This window comes from Rhinatrema bivittatum, chromosome 8 (genome assembly GCF_901001135.1).
Source record: "Rhinatrema bivittatum chromosome 8, aRhiBiv1.1, whole genome shotgun sequence".
Classification (NCBI taxonomy): domain Eukaryota; kingdom Metazoa; phylum Chordata; class Amphibia; order Gymnophiona; family Rhinatrematidae; genus Rhinatrema; species Rhinatrema bivittatum.
In genome coordinates, this window is record NC_042622.1 from 209,963,610 (window position 1) to 209,976,727 (window position 13,118).

Sequence of the window (13,118 nt, forward strand, 5' to 3'; positions counted from 1 at the left end):
CTAATCAAACTGGCCCATATTCCTGCAATCCCCGTGCATAGTGGTATATGCCACAATAATCAAAGCAAAATGGTGCCTGCACAAATTTGTGCCTGTTTTTTTTTGTTTTTGTTTTTTTTTTAGGTGCAGCCGCTTTTTCAAGGCAAAACTACATGGGTGGTTTAGATTGCTGGAAACTGTGTGCGGAGTCACCCTCCCCGAGCCATCCCTGCCTTAGGACCACCTCCAAATCGCCACACCGTCAACTCCATGCACACTTTTACCCAAGTAGAGGGTGGGCAATAATCACAAGTTAAACAGCGTGGACGTGGCACCTACAATTTGAGCAGGCAAAAGATTTGCTGTACAGTAACAGGTGCAGACTGAAAATCAAATCTGCCTGCCTTGTTACCCTAACCCACCCTTCCCCTTGCCACCCCCCGGATTGTGCTGCTTTAGACTAGCAGGGCAAATGAGGGCAATTTTCAGCCAGTTGACCTGGGTTGATGACCTTGAAAATAGTTTTCTGTGAGAGTGCAGTAACATAGAAACAGATACCCTGTCGACAGATAAGGACTGCCTAGTTTGCCCAATGTTACGTTCTTGTGCTATCCCAAAGATCCACGCATGAAACCCACTATGAGCCCACGCTGGGCACATGTCCAAGTTACAGAGGACCCGAAGCTCCTGTGTTGACTGTCTATGCCATATCCCTCTGCCCATTACTACCCCCGTATACTCCTGCAGTTGTTCGCTGCTCAGGGAGCTCCACAGCTCTCTCTCTCTCTCTCTTTCTTTTCAGTGGCTGTAGAATTGTTTGATAAAGCCATCATCTGTACTCCCAGGCCTAACAGAGCTCCAGTATGCTCGGTCCTCAGGACCCTTCTCATGGAAGAGAAGCCGGGTTCTGCCTGAAAGGTATTATTATCTATTTATTTGGATGTATTCCTTGCCTTTTTGAATACGAAATTCACTAAAGGCAGTTTACAGCACATTTGAATAGCGGCAGACAAGCAAAACGTTTATTTCATTACAAAGAAGAGAAGAGCACTGCAGGCCTTCCCGGAGAGCTAAGGAGGAAGTGACTGGGGCGGGCATGTGACCCCCCCCCCCCCCCCTCGGATCTGCTTTGGAGCATTAATGAGCCTTCCCGAGGAGCTCCTGCTAACAGGAGGAACCGGACACCTTGCAGGCCGGGTCAGGGTCAGACCGCGGCGGGTGCGCAGGTGGCAGCAGGCTGTGCCCTAGGTATACACTGCTGGGCAGACGTCCGCATGCAGTCCTGGGCTTGCTCGGCCCCGGCGCAAACTTTCGCTCGCTCGGAAACAGCTGTGGATTCCGGGTGGGGAGAGCGGGTTTTCGGCACCTCTTTGGCGCCCTCTACCGACAGCTGGAGAGTACGACATCGCGCGAAAGCAGACCATTCAGCCAATCTCCACCGACGAGTAAGGAGAGGAGAACGCGACTTTCTCCTCCCTCCTCACCTAAGTCACAGCCCCCCCCGGTCCCTGTCTGCTCGCCTTCGGCACTGTCACGGTGGTGGGCACTGTGCCGTACGCACCACGCTGGGCTGGAGCTGGGGCTTTTTTTTTTTTTTTTTGCACATCATTTATCTCTCGCACTTTCCCACGCAAGTGGTTCATGGCGGATAACAATTAAACACTCATAAAACCATAAAATACAATAAAACAAAATTAAACACAGTATAAACATGAATATAGCAACGCTTCTCTAAAATAGCACGCCTTTGACTTTTTTTTTTCCTGGCTTATGACCTTAGCCTGCTCCTCTCCTGTGGAGGGGGGCACTAGTGCTGCTGTGGGGGCCACCGGTCCGGGAGTAAGATACAATATTAGTGACTATAAAGGGGGAAATAGGAACCTCGGTAACACAGCGGTGCGAGCTGTGCTCACTGCTCGCAGACCCTGAGCCTCCTCTGCTGGTACTCGGAAAAGTAAAGTGAAAAATGTTTCCTGCGTATCTTACCCCGAGTATTTACAATTCTCCTCCCCTCCCCCGCCTCATCGCTGCAGGGTGCTGACCCTGCTCGTGGGGCATCTCATCCTCACAGTTCTTACTTATTGTTTACCCACTCTCCTCTCATTTCTCATCTATTTCTCTACCCATATTCAGTGCCCCAGCTCTCAGCTGCACAGATGCTGCAGCTGTTCTCACACACATGCACACAAATAGGTGAGACGTGTGCTGCAGACCCCTGCCGTCTGCATGTCCGAGCTGCACAGTTGCTGCAGCTCTGCTCATATACAGATGCTGCAGGTGAGACATTGGGTGCAGTCCCCTGCCGTCTGCATGTCCGAGCTGCACAGATGCTGCAGCTGTGCTCATATACAGATGCTGCAGGTGAGACATTGGGTGCAGTCCCCTGCCGTCTGCATGTCTGAGCTGCACAGATGCTGCAGCTCTGCTCATATACAGATGCTGCAGGTGAGACATTGGGTGCAGTCCCCTGCCGCCTGCATGACCGAGCTGCACAGATGCTGCAGCTGTGCTCATATACAGATGCTGCAGGTGAGACATTGGGTGCAGTCCCCTGCCGTCTGCATGTCCGAGCTGCACAGATGCTGCAGCTGTGCTCATACAGGTGCTGCAGGTGAGACATTGGGTGCAGTCCCCTGCTGCCTGCATGTCCGAGCTGCACAGATGCTGCAGCTCTGCTCATATACAGATGCTGCAGGTGAGACATTGGGTGCAGTCCCCTGCCGTCTGCATGTCCGAGCTGCACAGATGCTGCAGCTGTGCTCATATACAGATGCTGCAGGTGAGACATTGGGTTGCAGTCCCCTGCCGCCTGCATGTCCGAGCTGCACAGATGCTGCAGCTGTGCTCATATACAGATGCTGCAGGTGAGACATTGGGTGCAGTCCCCTGCCGCCTGCATGTCCGAGCTGCACAGATGCTGCAGCTGTGCTCATATACAGATGCTGCAGGTGAGACATTGGGTGCAGTCCCCTGCCGTCTGCATGTCCGAGCTGCACAGATGCTGCAGCTGTGCTCTTATACAGATGCTGCAGGTGAGACATTGGGTGCAGTCCCCTGCCGCCTGCATGTCCGAGCTGCACAGATGCTGCAGCTGTGCTCATATACAGATGCTGGCAGGTGAGACATTGGGTGCAGTCCCCTGCCGTCTGCATGTCCGAGCTGCACAGATGCTGCAGCTGTGCTCATATACAGATGCTGCAGGGTGAGACATTGGGTGCAGTCCCCCTGCCGTCCTGCATGTCTGAGCTGCACAGATGCTGCAGCTGTGCTCATATACAGATGCTGCAGGTGAGACATTGGGTGCAGTCCCCTGCCGTCTGCATGTCTGAGCTGCACAGATGCTGCAGCTGTGCTCATATACAGATGCTGCAGGTGAGACATTGGGTGCAGTCCCCTGCCGTCTGCACGTCTGAACTGCATAGATGCTACAGCTGTGCTCATACAGATACTGCAGGTGGGACATGGGCTGCACACCCCTGCCGTCTGCATGTCTGAGCTGCACAGATGATGCAGCTGTGCCCAGACACACACAGCAAATGTAGTTGAGCCATTGGTGCAGTCCCCTGCCGTCTGCATGTCTGAGCTGCACAGGTGCTGCAGCTGTGTTGATATACAGATGCTGCAGGTGAGACATTGGGTGCAGTCCCCTGCCGTCTGCATGTCTGAGCTGCACAGATGCTGCAGCTGTGCTCAGACACACACAGCTGCTGTAGGTGAGTCATTGTGTGCAGTCTCCTGCCGTCTGCATGTCTGAGCTGCACAGATGCTGCAGCTGTGCTCATATACAGATGCTGCAGGTGAGACATGGGCTGCAGTCCCCTGGAGGTCTGCATGTCTGAGCTGCACACATGATGCATCTGTGCTCAGACACACACAGCTGCCGTAGGTGAGACACTGGGTGCAGTCCCCTGGAGGTCTGCATGTCTGAGCTGTACAGATGCAGCTGTGCTCACACATAGACAGCTGCTGCAGGTGAGACATGGCGTGCAATCCCTTATGGTCTGCATTTCTCAGTTCCAAGTTGGCTTTTTTTGGTATTTGGATGGAAAGAAAGCACTGGCAGACACACAACCCTCCCCTTCTTTTTGCTTAAGACTTTTTTTGGCATCTTGCTTGTCTTTTTGGCAGGGAAAACAAAACTGGAGCAATCACAACTGAGCAAAACTAAAGTACAAAAAAAAAAAAAAAAAAAAAGCAAAAGTGAAATTGTTCTTGGAGGCTCAAGAGATTACCCATTTTAAATTACGTAGTGTCCCGTGGTCGCTCCCCATCTCCCGCGCCTTTCCTCCCCCTCCTTCTGTCCCTCTCCAACCCCCATCTCATTTTCTCTTCCCTCCCATCCTTCAGCCCCCACCTCCTCCTCCGCAGCTCACATCCTTGGAAGCACCAATTAAGCGGCTCTGGGATAAACACACTGGCTGAGAGGGAACTGGGGCATTTCTCAGAGAGATGGCAACGGGTTGACTGCTGTGTCCTCCTTCCAGGGGTTCTTCTCCTCTCCTTCCTCAAGTCTTCTCTCCAAGGAGGTAAGCACTACTGCTTTCTGACAAACCAGGCTTAGTTTCACGTTTTTAAAAGAGACAGCACTGCTAATGTGCGAGCCTTTCTGTGTTTTTGAGCGAACACAGCCAGGACAGTGGTGACTCATATTTGACATGAACATAAGATGGGCTTTCCTCAGAGTCTGGGCAATGATGACATTTTCTTGAGTCTGTGGGGCATTAAAGAAGGTATCAGTGCATTGAACTTTCCTTGGGTCTGTGGGGGATTATAGCAGGTTTCAGTGCAGTGATGAACTTTCCTTTGGTCTGTGTGGGATTATAGCAGGTTTCAGTGCAGTGATGAACTTTCTTTTGGTCTGTGTGGGATTATAGCAGGTTTCAGTGCAGTGATGAACTTTCCTTGGGTCTGGGGGGGGATTATAGCAGGTTTCAGTGCAGTGATGAACTTTCCTTTGGTCTGTGTGGGGATTATAGCAGGTTTCAGTGCAGTGATGAACTTTCCTTTGGTCTGTGTGGGATTATAGCAGGTTTCAGTGCAGTGATGAACTTTCCTTGGGTCCTGTGTGGGATTATAGGCAGGTTTCAGTGCAGTGATGAACTTTCCTTGGGTCTGGGGGGATTATAGCAGGTTTCAGTGCAGTGATGAACTTTCCTTTGGTCTGTGTGGGATTATAGCAGGTTTCAGTGCAGTGATGAACTTTCCTTTGGTCTGTGTGGGATTATAGCAGGTTTCAGTGCAGTGATGAACTTTCCTTGGGTCTGGGGGGGATTATAGCAGGTTTCAGTGCAGTGATGAACTTTCCTTTGGTCTGTGTGGGATTATAGCAGGTTTCAGTGCAGTGATGAACTTTCCTTTGGTCTGTGTGGGATTATAGCAGGTTTCAGTGCAGTGATGAACTTTCCTTGGGTCTGTGTGGGATTATAGCAGGTATCAGTGCAGTGATGAACTTTCCTTGGGTCTGGGGGGGATTATAGCAGGTATCAGTGCAGTGATGAACCTTCCTTGGGTCTGTGGGGGATTATAGCAGGTATCAATGCAGTGATGGACATTCCTTGGGTCTGTGGGGGATTAGATCAGGTTTCAGTGCAGTGATGGACATTCCTGAGAATCTGTGAGGGATTATAGCAGGTATCAGTGCAGTGATGGACATTCCTTGGGTCTGTGGGGGATTAGATCAGGTATCAGTGCAGTGATGGACATTCCTGAGAATCTGTGAGGGATTATAGCAGGTATCAGTGCAGTGATGAACTTTTCTTGGGTCTGTGTGGGATTAGAGCAGGTATCAGTACAGTGATGAACTTTCCTTGGGTCTGTGGGGGATTATAGCAGGTTTCAGTGCAGTGATGAATTTTCCTTTGGTCTGTGTGGGATTATAGCAGGTTTCAGTGCAGTGATGAACTTTCCTTGGGTCTGGGGGGGATTATAGCAGGTTTCAGTGCAGTGATGAACTTTCCTTTGGTCTGTGTGGGATTATAGCAGGTTTCAGTGCAGTGATGAACTTTCCTTGGGTCTGTGTGGGATTATAGCAGGTATCAGTGCAGTGATGAACTTTCCTTGTTTCTGGGGGGGATTATAGCAGGTATCAGTGCAGTGATGAACCTTCCTTGGGTCTGTGGGGGATTATAGCAGGTATCAATGCAGTGATGGACATTCCTTGGGTCTGTGGGGGATTAGATCAGGTTTCAGTGCAGTGATGGACATTCCTGAGAATCTGTGAGGGATTATAGCAGGTATCAGTGCAGTGATGGACATTCCTTGGGTCTGTGGGGGATTAGATCAGGTTTCAGTGCAGTGATGGACATTCCTGAGAATCTGTGAGGGATTATAGCAGGTATCAGTGCAGTGATGAACTTTTCTTGGGTCTGTGTGGGATTAGAGCAGGTATCAGTACAGTGATGAACTTTCCTTGGGTCTGTGGGGGATTACAGCAGGTTTCAGTGCAGTGATGGACATTCCTTGGGTCTGTGGGGGATTAGATCAGGTATCAGTGCAGTGATGGACATTCCTGAGCATCTGTGGGGGATTAGAGCAGGTATCAGTGCAGTGATGGATTTTCATTAGATCTATGGGAGATCACAGCTGATATCACTACAGTGATGGGATTTTCATGGCTCTGTAGGCATTGGGGGGAACCAAAACTGCTGTCAGTATAATGATGGGTTTCCTTGGATCTGTGGTGGATGTCTGCAGGTATCGGTGCAGTGATGAATTTTCTTTGGGTCTTGTATAGATCATACCAGGTAGCAATGCAACAATGGATATTCCTCAGCATCTGTGGGAAAATACAGAGGGTATCAATGAGGTGCTGTGCTTTTCTTGGATCTGTGATAGATTACAGCTGCTATCAGTGTACTGATGGATTTTTCTCCGGGTCTGCGGGGAATCACAGCAGGTACAAGTGCAGTGATGGTTTTTCCTTGGGTCTATGTGGGGGAGGTGGATCACAGGGAGTATCATTACACTGATGGTTTTTCCTTGGTCTGTGGTAGTGGTGGGGAATCACAGCAGGTATCAGTGCAGTGGTGGATTTTTTTTCCTCAGTGTCTGTGGAGAATCACTCAAGCAGCAGTACAGTGAAGGGTTTTCTTTTGGTCTGATGGATTGTAGGAAATATAAGTGCAGTCATGGTCATTCATCAGCATCTGTGAGAAATTACAGAAGCTTTCTCTCCAGGCTTTAGTGGGATCACACCAGGTATCAGTATGGTAATAGGTGTTCCTTCGGGATTCTGTGGTTTCTTTCCTTTTTATAGGAGAGGATTCAGTGTCTGTTAATAATTATGCAGAAAGTTAGCTCTCCGGTTGTATTTTCTGTCTCAGTATCATCAAATGTTGGACTGGTGACCACAGAAACTTGTAAATGTCATTAGTTGCACAGTCAATTTTGTCTTTCTGGCTGTTCTCAGGGCTATCAGACAGTGACAGCACACCAAAAACAGGCTGAGCACATCCCAATTGTAAACACACCCCCATTTCCTCCTCCCTGCACACATATATACTCCAGTGCCTGCTTCAGTAGTCCTTCCTTTCTTCTGTAAAATGTAGCTACAATCCCTGCATCTAATAAGACAAAACCAGGGCGCTACCTATCCCTAAAGATATAAGCCCTTCGGTGCCCCTGCTTGCCATCCTTTTGCCTCCAGAGGATGGTTGTTTCTCTTTATTCCTTGCTGGCCAGGGCAACAAATGTTAACTGCTTCAGAGCTAGTTTATGACTGCAAGCAAACTGTAGAGCAGGGACACAGGGAGAAATATGAGACACTTGATGGGTAACCTTTGGAGAAGAGATACAGGGAACCACATGAGAAGGGAGACGGAAATCCTCAAGCAAAGGAACATAGGCAGACACAAGGGGGGGGGGGGGAGGCAGAAACTCACAGGAAGCCATATGAGAAGGACATGTTGAACATGGATAACAAAAGGAGAAGGAACACACATAACAACAGAGGAAAGGAGACGTGAAGCCACAGGAGTCGGGATAGAGGAAGCTAAAAGAGAAGAGACCCAGGAGGAAGAGGTGGGAACAGGTTGCTTTGGATCCCAGGCTTGTGTCTACAAATCTATGTGCGCAGCCATGTTTGGCCCATCAAGGACATTGGAGGAAATATCAACAGATATCTATGTGGTCTGTTTTCAGAGCTATGCCATGCAGGAAACCAGAGGTGGTCCTGAGGTCGAGATTGTCCCCTGGTCCTTGGGTCCAGACTAATGGGTTTGCAGAATATCTTTTCACCTAGAAAACTAAAACCTATTTTGAGTATATTTTCCCAAAATTATTGTATATTATAGGGACAGATTTATAGAAATATATATTCCCTAAGAGAATGAACTTTTCTTTCCAATGTATTTGAATGAAGCAAAAATGTTTCATTCTAGTGAGGGAGTCTCTCCATTATAGGGAAGGAGATTTTTGGTATGTTGATGACTTTTCCTATTATAAACGTGTCTTCCTGTTATAGTGAATGAGCAGGAGCAATTCCATAATTAGGCAGGGTGAGGCAGCTGCCAAAGATGGCAAAGTTTTGGGGCAGCAAAAATTCCCCTCCCCCACAATATGCTCCTGCCTAAAGACCCAACATGTGGCACGGATTTTAATGATGTGCCCACGGAGGTTCCCACTCCCCATGAGCAGGAAGAGAGGAACTATGGTAGTGCAAGAAGGTGACATGCCGAGGGGGGTTCCAAACCCCCCCCCCCCCCCCCCATGAGCAGGTATATAAGAACATAAGAACATGCCATACTAGGTCAGACCAACGGTCCCTCGAGTCCAGTCTCATGTCTCCAACAGTGGCCAATCCAAGACACAGTACTTAGCAAGTACCCAATCATTAAACAGATCCCATTCTACTAATGCCGGCAACAAGCAGTGGCTATTCCCTGTGGATTAATAGCAGTTTATGGATGTCTCCTCCAGGAACTTAACAAAACCTTTTTTAAACCCAGCTACACTAGCTGCCTTAACCACATCCACTTGCAAAGAATTCTAGAGCTTAATTATGTGTTGAGTGAAAAATAATTTTCTCTGATTTGTTTTAATTGTGCTGCTTGCTAACTTCATGGAGTGCCTCCATTCAAGTCCTTTCAACAATTTTGTAGACCTCTATCATATCTCCCACCCCCCTCCCCCCCCCCCCTCCAGCCTCAGGTAGACAAGACCTGTGGTGGCACAAGAAGAGGATGTGCTAGCAGTGGTTTCCCACACCCCACAGGCAGGCAGACAAGAACCAAGCCATGTCACTGAAGATGATGTGCCCACAGGATTCCCATGTCCCATGGGCAGGAAGAAAGTATCTGTGGTAGGCCAGGGAGGGGAGAATGATCGAGATGGGGAGCTGAGCAAGTATAAGGGAAGGGGTGAGTGAGAAGGGAAGAGAGGGGATTGTGAGTGAGGGGAGGTTGTGCAATGAGGGAGAACGGGTAGAGATGGAACATGATAGAGTAGAGGGAAGGCAGGAGTTATGAGAGGGAAGGGGAGGTGTGAGTGAGAAGGGGTTGTGAGATGGAAAAGGAGGTGGGAGTGAAAGGGAGATATGAGTGAGAGGGAAAGGAAGGGAAGTGGTTTGAGGGGAAAGAAGGGTGGTGAGAGAGGAGGTGGGAAATGTAAGAGTTGGAAGAGGAGAGTGAGGAAAAGAGGTAAAAGGTGGTGAAGTGAGAAGGAGAAAGAATATAGAGGGAGGGTGTGAGTGGAGAGATGCAGGGACAGTAGAAGCATTAGGAGGACTAAGTGGTTACCTCAGCTGGCACAGCAGTGGCAGGACTATGATAATTGCGACTCCTTATTCTTCCCACCCATGTGGGCCCATAGAAAGAAGTTGTGTTGCGTGGGTCTGTGCGGCTTGGGAAGAAGGAGGTGCAGTCACTTGGCCTGAAGAAGCAGAAGCATCAGTAGCAATGGCCCCATATGGTCAGAAGAAAAGAGCAGTAGCAGTGTCTGCCCTGCTCCGAGAGGAAGCCCAGAGGGGGAGAAGAGAGTGTGTGTTGTGGATGTGTTGAGCATGTACATATGTGTGTTAGAGAATGTGAGTGTGTGTGTGTGGTTGTGTGAGCATGTACATATGTGTGTTAGAGAATGAGAGTGTGTGTGTGTGGTTGTGTGAGCACGTACATATGTGTGTTAGAGATGTTAGAGAATGTGAGTGTGTGGTGGATGTGTGAGCATGTACATATGTTGTTAGAGAATGTGGTGTGGAGTGTGAGCATGTACATATGTGTGTTAGAGAATGTGAGTGTGTGTGTGGATGTGTGAGCATGTACATATGTGTGTTAGAGAATGTGAGTGTGTGTGGATGTGTGAGCATGTTACATATGTGTGTTAGAGAATGAGAGTGTGTGGTGTGGTGTGTGAGCATGTACATATGTGTGTTAGAGAATGTGAGTGTGTGTGTGGATATGTGTTGCATGTACATGTGTGTGTTAGAGAATGAGAGTGGTGTGTGGTGGTTGGTGAGCATGTACAAATGTAGTGTTGTGAGAGAATAGAGAATGTGAGTGTGTGTGTGGATGTGTGAGCATGTACATATGTGTGTTAGAGAATGTGAGTGGATGTGTGAGCATGTACATGTGGTGAGAGAATGTGTGTGGATGTGTGAGCATGTACATATGTGTGTTAGAGAATGTGAGTGTGTGTGTGGATGTGTGAGCATGTACATATGTGTGTTAGAGAATGTGAGTGTGTGTGTGGATGTGTGAGCATGTACATATGTGTGTTAGAGAATGTGTGTGGATGTGTGAGCATGTACATATGTGTGTTAGAGAATGTGAGTGTGTGTGTGGATGTGTGAGCACATACATATGTGTGTTAGAGAATGTGAGTGGATGTGTGGATGTGTGAGCATGTACATATGTGTGTTAGAGAATGTGAGTGTGTGTGTGTGTATGTGTGAGCATGTACATATGTGTGTTAGAGAATATGAGTGTGTGTGTGTGTATGTGTGAGCACGTACATATGTGTGTTAGAGAATGTGTGTGGATGTGTGAGCATGTACATATGTGTGTTAGAGAATGTGAGTGTGTGTGTGGATGTGTGAGCATGTACATATGTGTGTTAGAGAATGTTGTGTTGTGTATGGAGAGGGGATAAACTTTGTGTACAGCCCCCCCCCCCCTCCCAGGGCCGGTGCTTCCATTAGGCAAACTAGGCGGTCGCCTAGAGCGCCAAAATTTGGTGGGGAGTGGGCAGCAAAATCACACTAGCATGAGGCCCAGGGATGGAAAGCCAGTACTGCCAAAGAATGGAGCACTGTGCTGGAGTTCCTGCCAGTAGTAAGCTGGAGGCAGGGGGGTGCATGACTGAAGGTTCACCTAGGGCACCAAATACTCATGTATCGACCCTGCCCCCTCCCCTCACTTTCCCACAGCAGTCTCAGGGTGACTGGAAATCAAAAGTTCCCAGGTGTGGAGAAAGGGAAATGTTTTTATCTTTATTAGTTTTAATTATTGGATGTTATTTGATGTGTCTGCTCTTTTGAAATATTTTATTGATTTGGGGGAGTGTTTGAAAAATGTTTTTGAGTTTATTGAATGTTACTTTTTTTGCCAGCTGTTTTGAAATATATATTCTTAGTATGATTTTATTCTTATGACTGACATTTTATATTTCTTGGTGGTTTTTTTTTTCCAAATAAAATTTTATTGAAAGAGATAACAAAGATAACATGTAAACAGGATGTACATCCCAGTTCTCAAAAGCCAAGGTGTACAAAGTCACAAGTTTCTCCCACTTTTCCTTCACCCCACCCGAACTGGGTAAACAAAGCCCTACACACCATGGAAGTATATGCAAAAGTACTATGCATACCACCTCAGCAGAGTCACAAAATATATGTACTGGAGATTCACAGCCTTCCATCTGACATATGGGGCCCATAGTTTCTCAAAGTTGGTGAACGTTCTTTTATGCAAAGCAGTCATTTTACTTAATGTGTACACCTTATCACGTCACCTATAGACATCTGTTAGGGTCGGCGCCTCAGATACCACCCATTTTAATGCAGTCGCTCCCCTCGCCACAAGGAATACCTGATGTACTAATAGATTAATTGAGAGATTACCTTCAGAGATGGGAAAATTGAGTAATAACATTTTTTTGCACTAGATATCAATTGTAGTCCTGTTCAATTAGTTCGAAATTTATAGATTTTTTTCCCAATATTTCGTAGTAATTGGGTAACTCCACCAAATATGCGCCACATGTTCTCCAACATCTCTCACTAACACTGGGGCACACTCTATTTAGTTTCTCTGGAGTCAGATACCATCCAAACAATAATTTATAGCTGCTCTCCAAAATACCTGCAGAAACCGAACTCTTTGACGAATGAAGGAAGATCAAATCCCATTCTTCTGTTGACATGGATGCTATACGAGCGGTTTCTCCTTTAATTCTGTGTTTAATAACCCATATATTTTAGAAATAGTGCCTTTTCATTGGTTGGCCCCATGGCAGTAACCCTCAGAGAGAGTCCTGCCCTTTGAAAGGACACGTATCTAAGAAAATATTTATCATCTAAAGCATATGTAATCCCTGCATCCACCTGCAATAACATATGATTACCACCTCATATCTGCCCCATAATAAAATGACCACTGTCAGCCCAACTTTTAAAGTGTAAGATATCTAATCCCGGAGGGAAGTCAAGATTATGATATAAATGGGTATTATAAAAATAATTTCTGTGGCCCACTATTGATCCTTTCCCTTCTGTCCAGATTTTTAAAGTGTTGAGGGTATTAGGCGGCAACAGACAAAGAGGGCGCCACGTTTACTTAGGTTGCCAAAACGTCCCCGTTATAGACATCTCACCCACAAAACTCTGCTCTATGACCCACCCATTGCTTCTTTTCCCCTCGTCTGTGCCAATCTACCACCGCTCTTAGTTGGGCTGCCACATAATACAAAACCAGGTTGGGAGCTCCCAACCCACCTCTACGTTTTGATTGGAATAGTACAGATTTGCTACCCTAGGTAGACGTCTCTTCCATATGAAAGCATACATATTTCGTGATGTTTTATGAGGAATGTTGATGTTTCTGGTTTTTTCTGCTGTTGCACTGCATACAGAGTCTGGCTGGTTGTGCTCTCCGGTTCAGTTTTTGTCTGCACACTGCTATGTATACTTTAAGGTCTCTTCTGTATTT

At 47.5% G+C, this 13,118-nt stretch overlaps 1 protein-coding gene across 1 annotated transcript in view; it reads left to right on the forward strand.

The window, feature by feature from the left end:
- The first annotated feature begins 2,205 nt into the window (after positions 1-2,205).
- The window catches only part of ELN (elastin), a 208,687-nt gene continuing 197,774 nt past the window's right edge, over positions 2,206-13,118 (forward strand). Inside the window, exons 1-3 of the mRNA XM_029613541.1 lie at positions 2,206-2,674; positions 2,778-3,096; positions 4,327-4,505. Coding sequence (XP_029469401.1) covers positions 2,206-2,674; positions 2,778-3,096; positions 4,327-4,505 — 967 coding nt within the window. The remainder of the gene's footprint in view (positions 2,675-2,777; positions 3,097-4,326; positions 4,506-13,118) is intronic.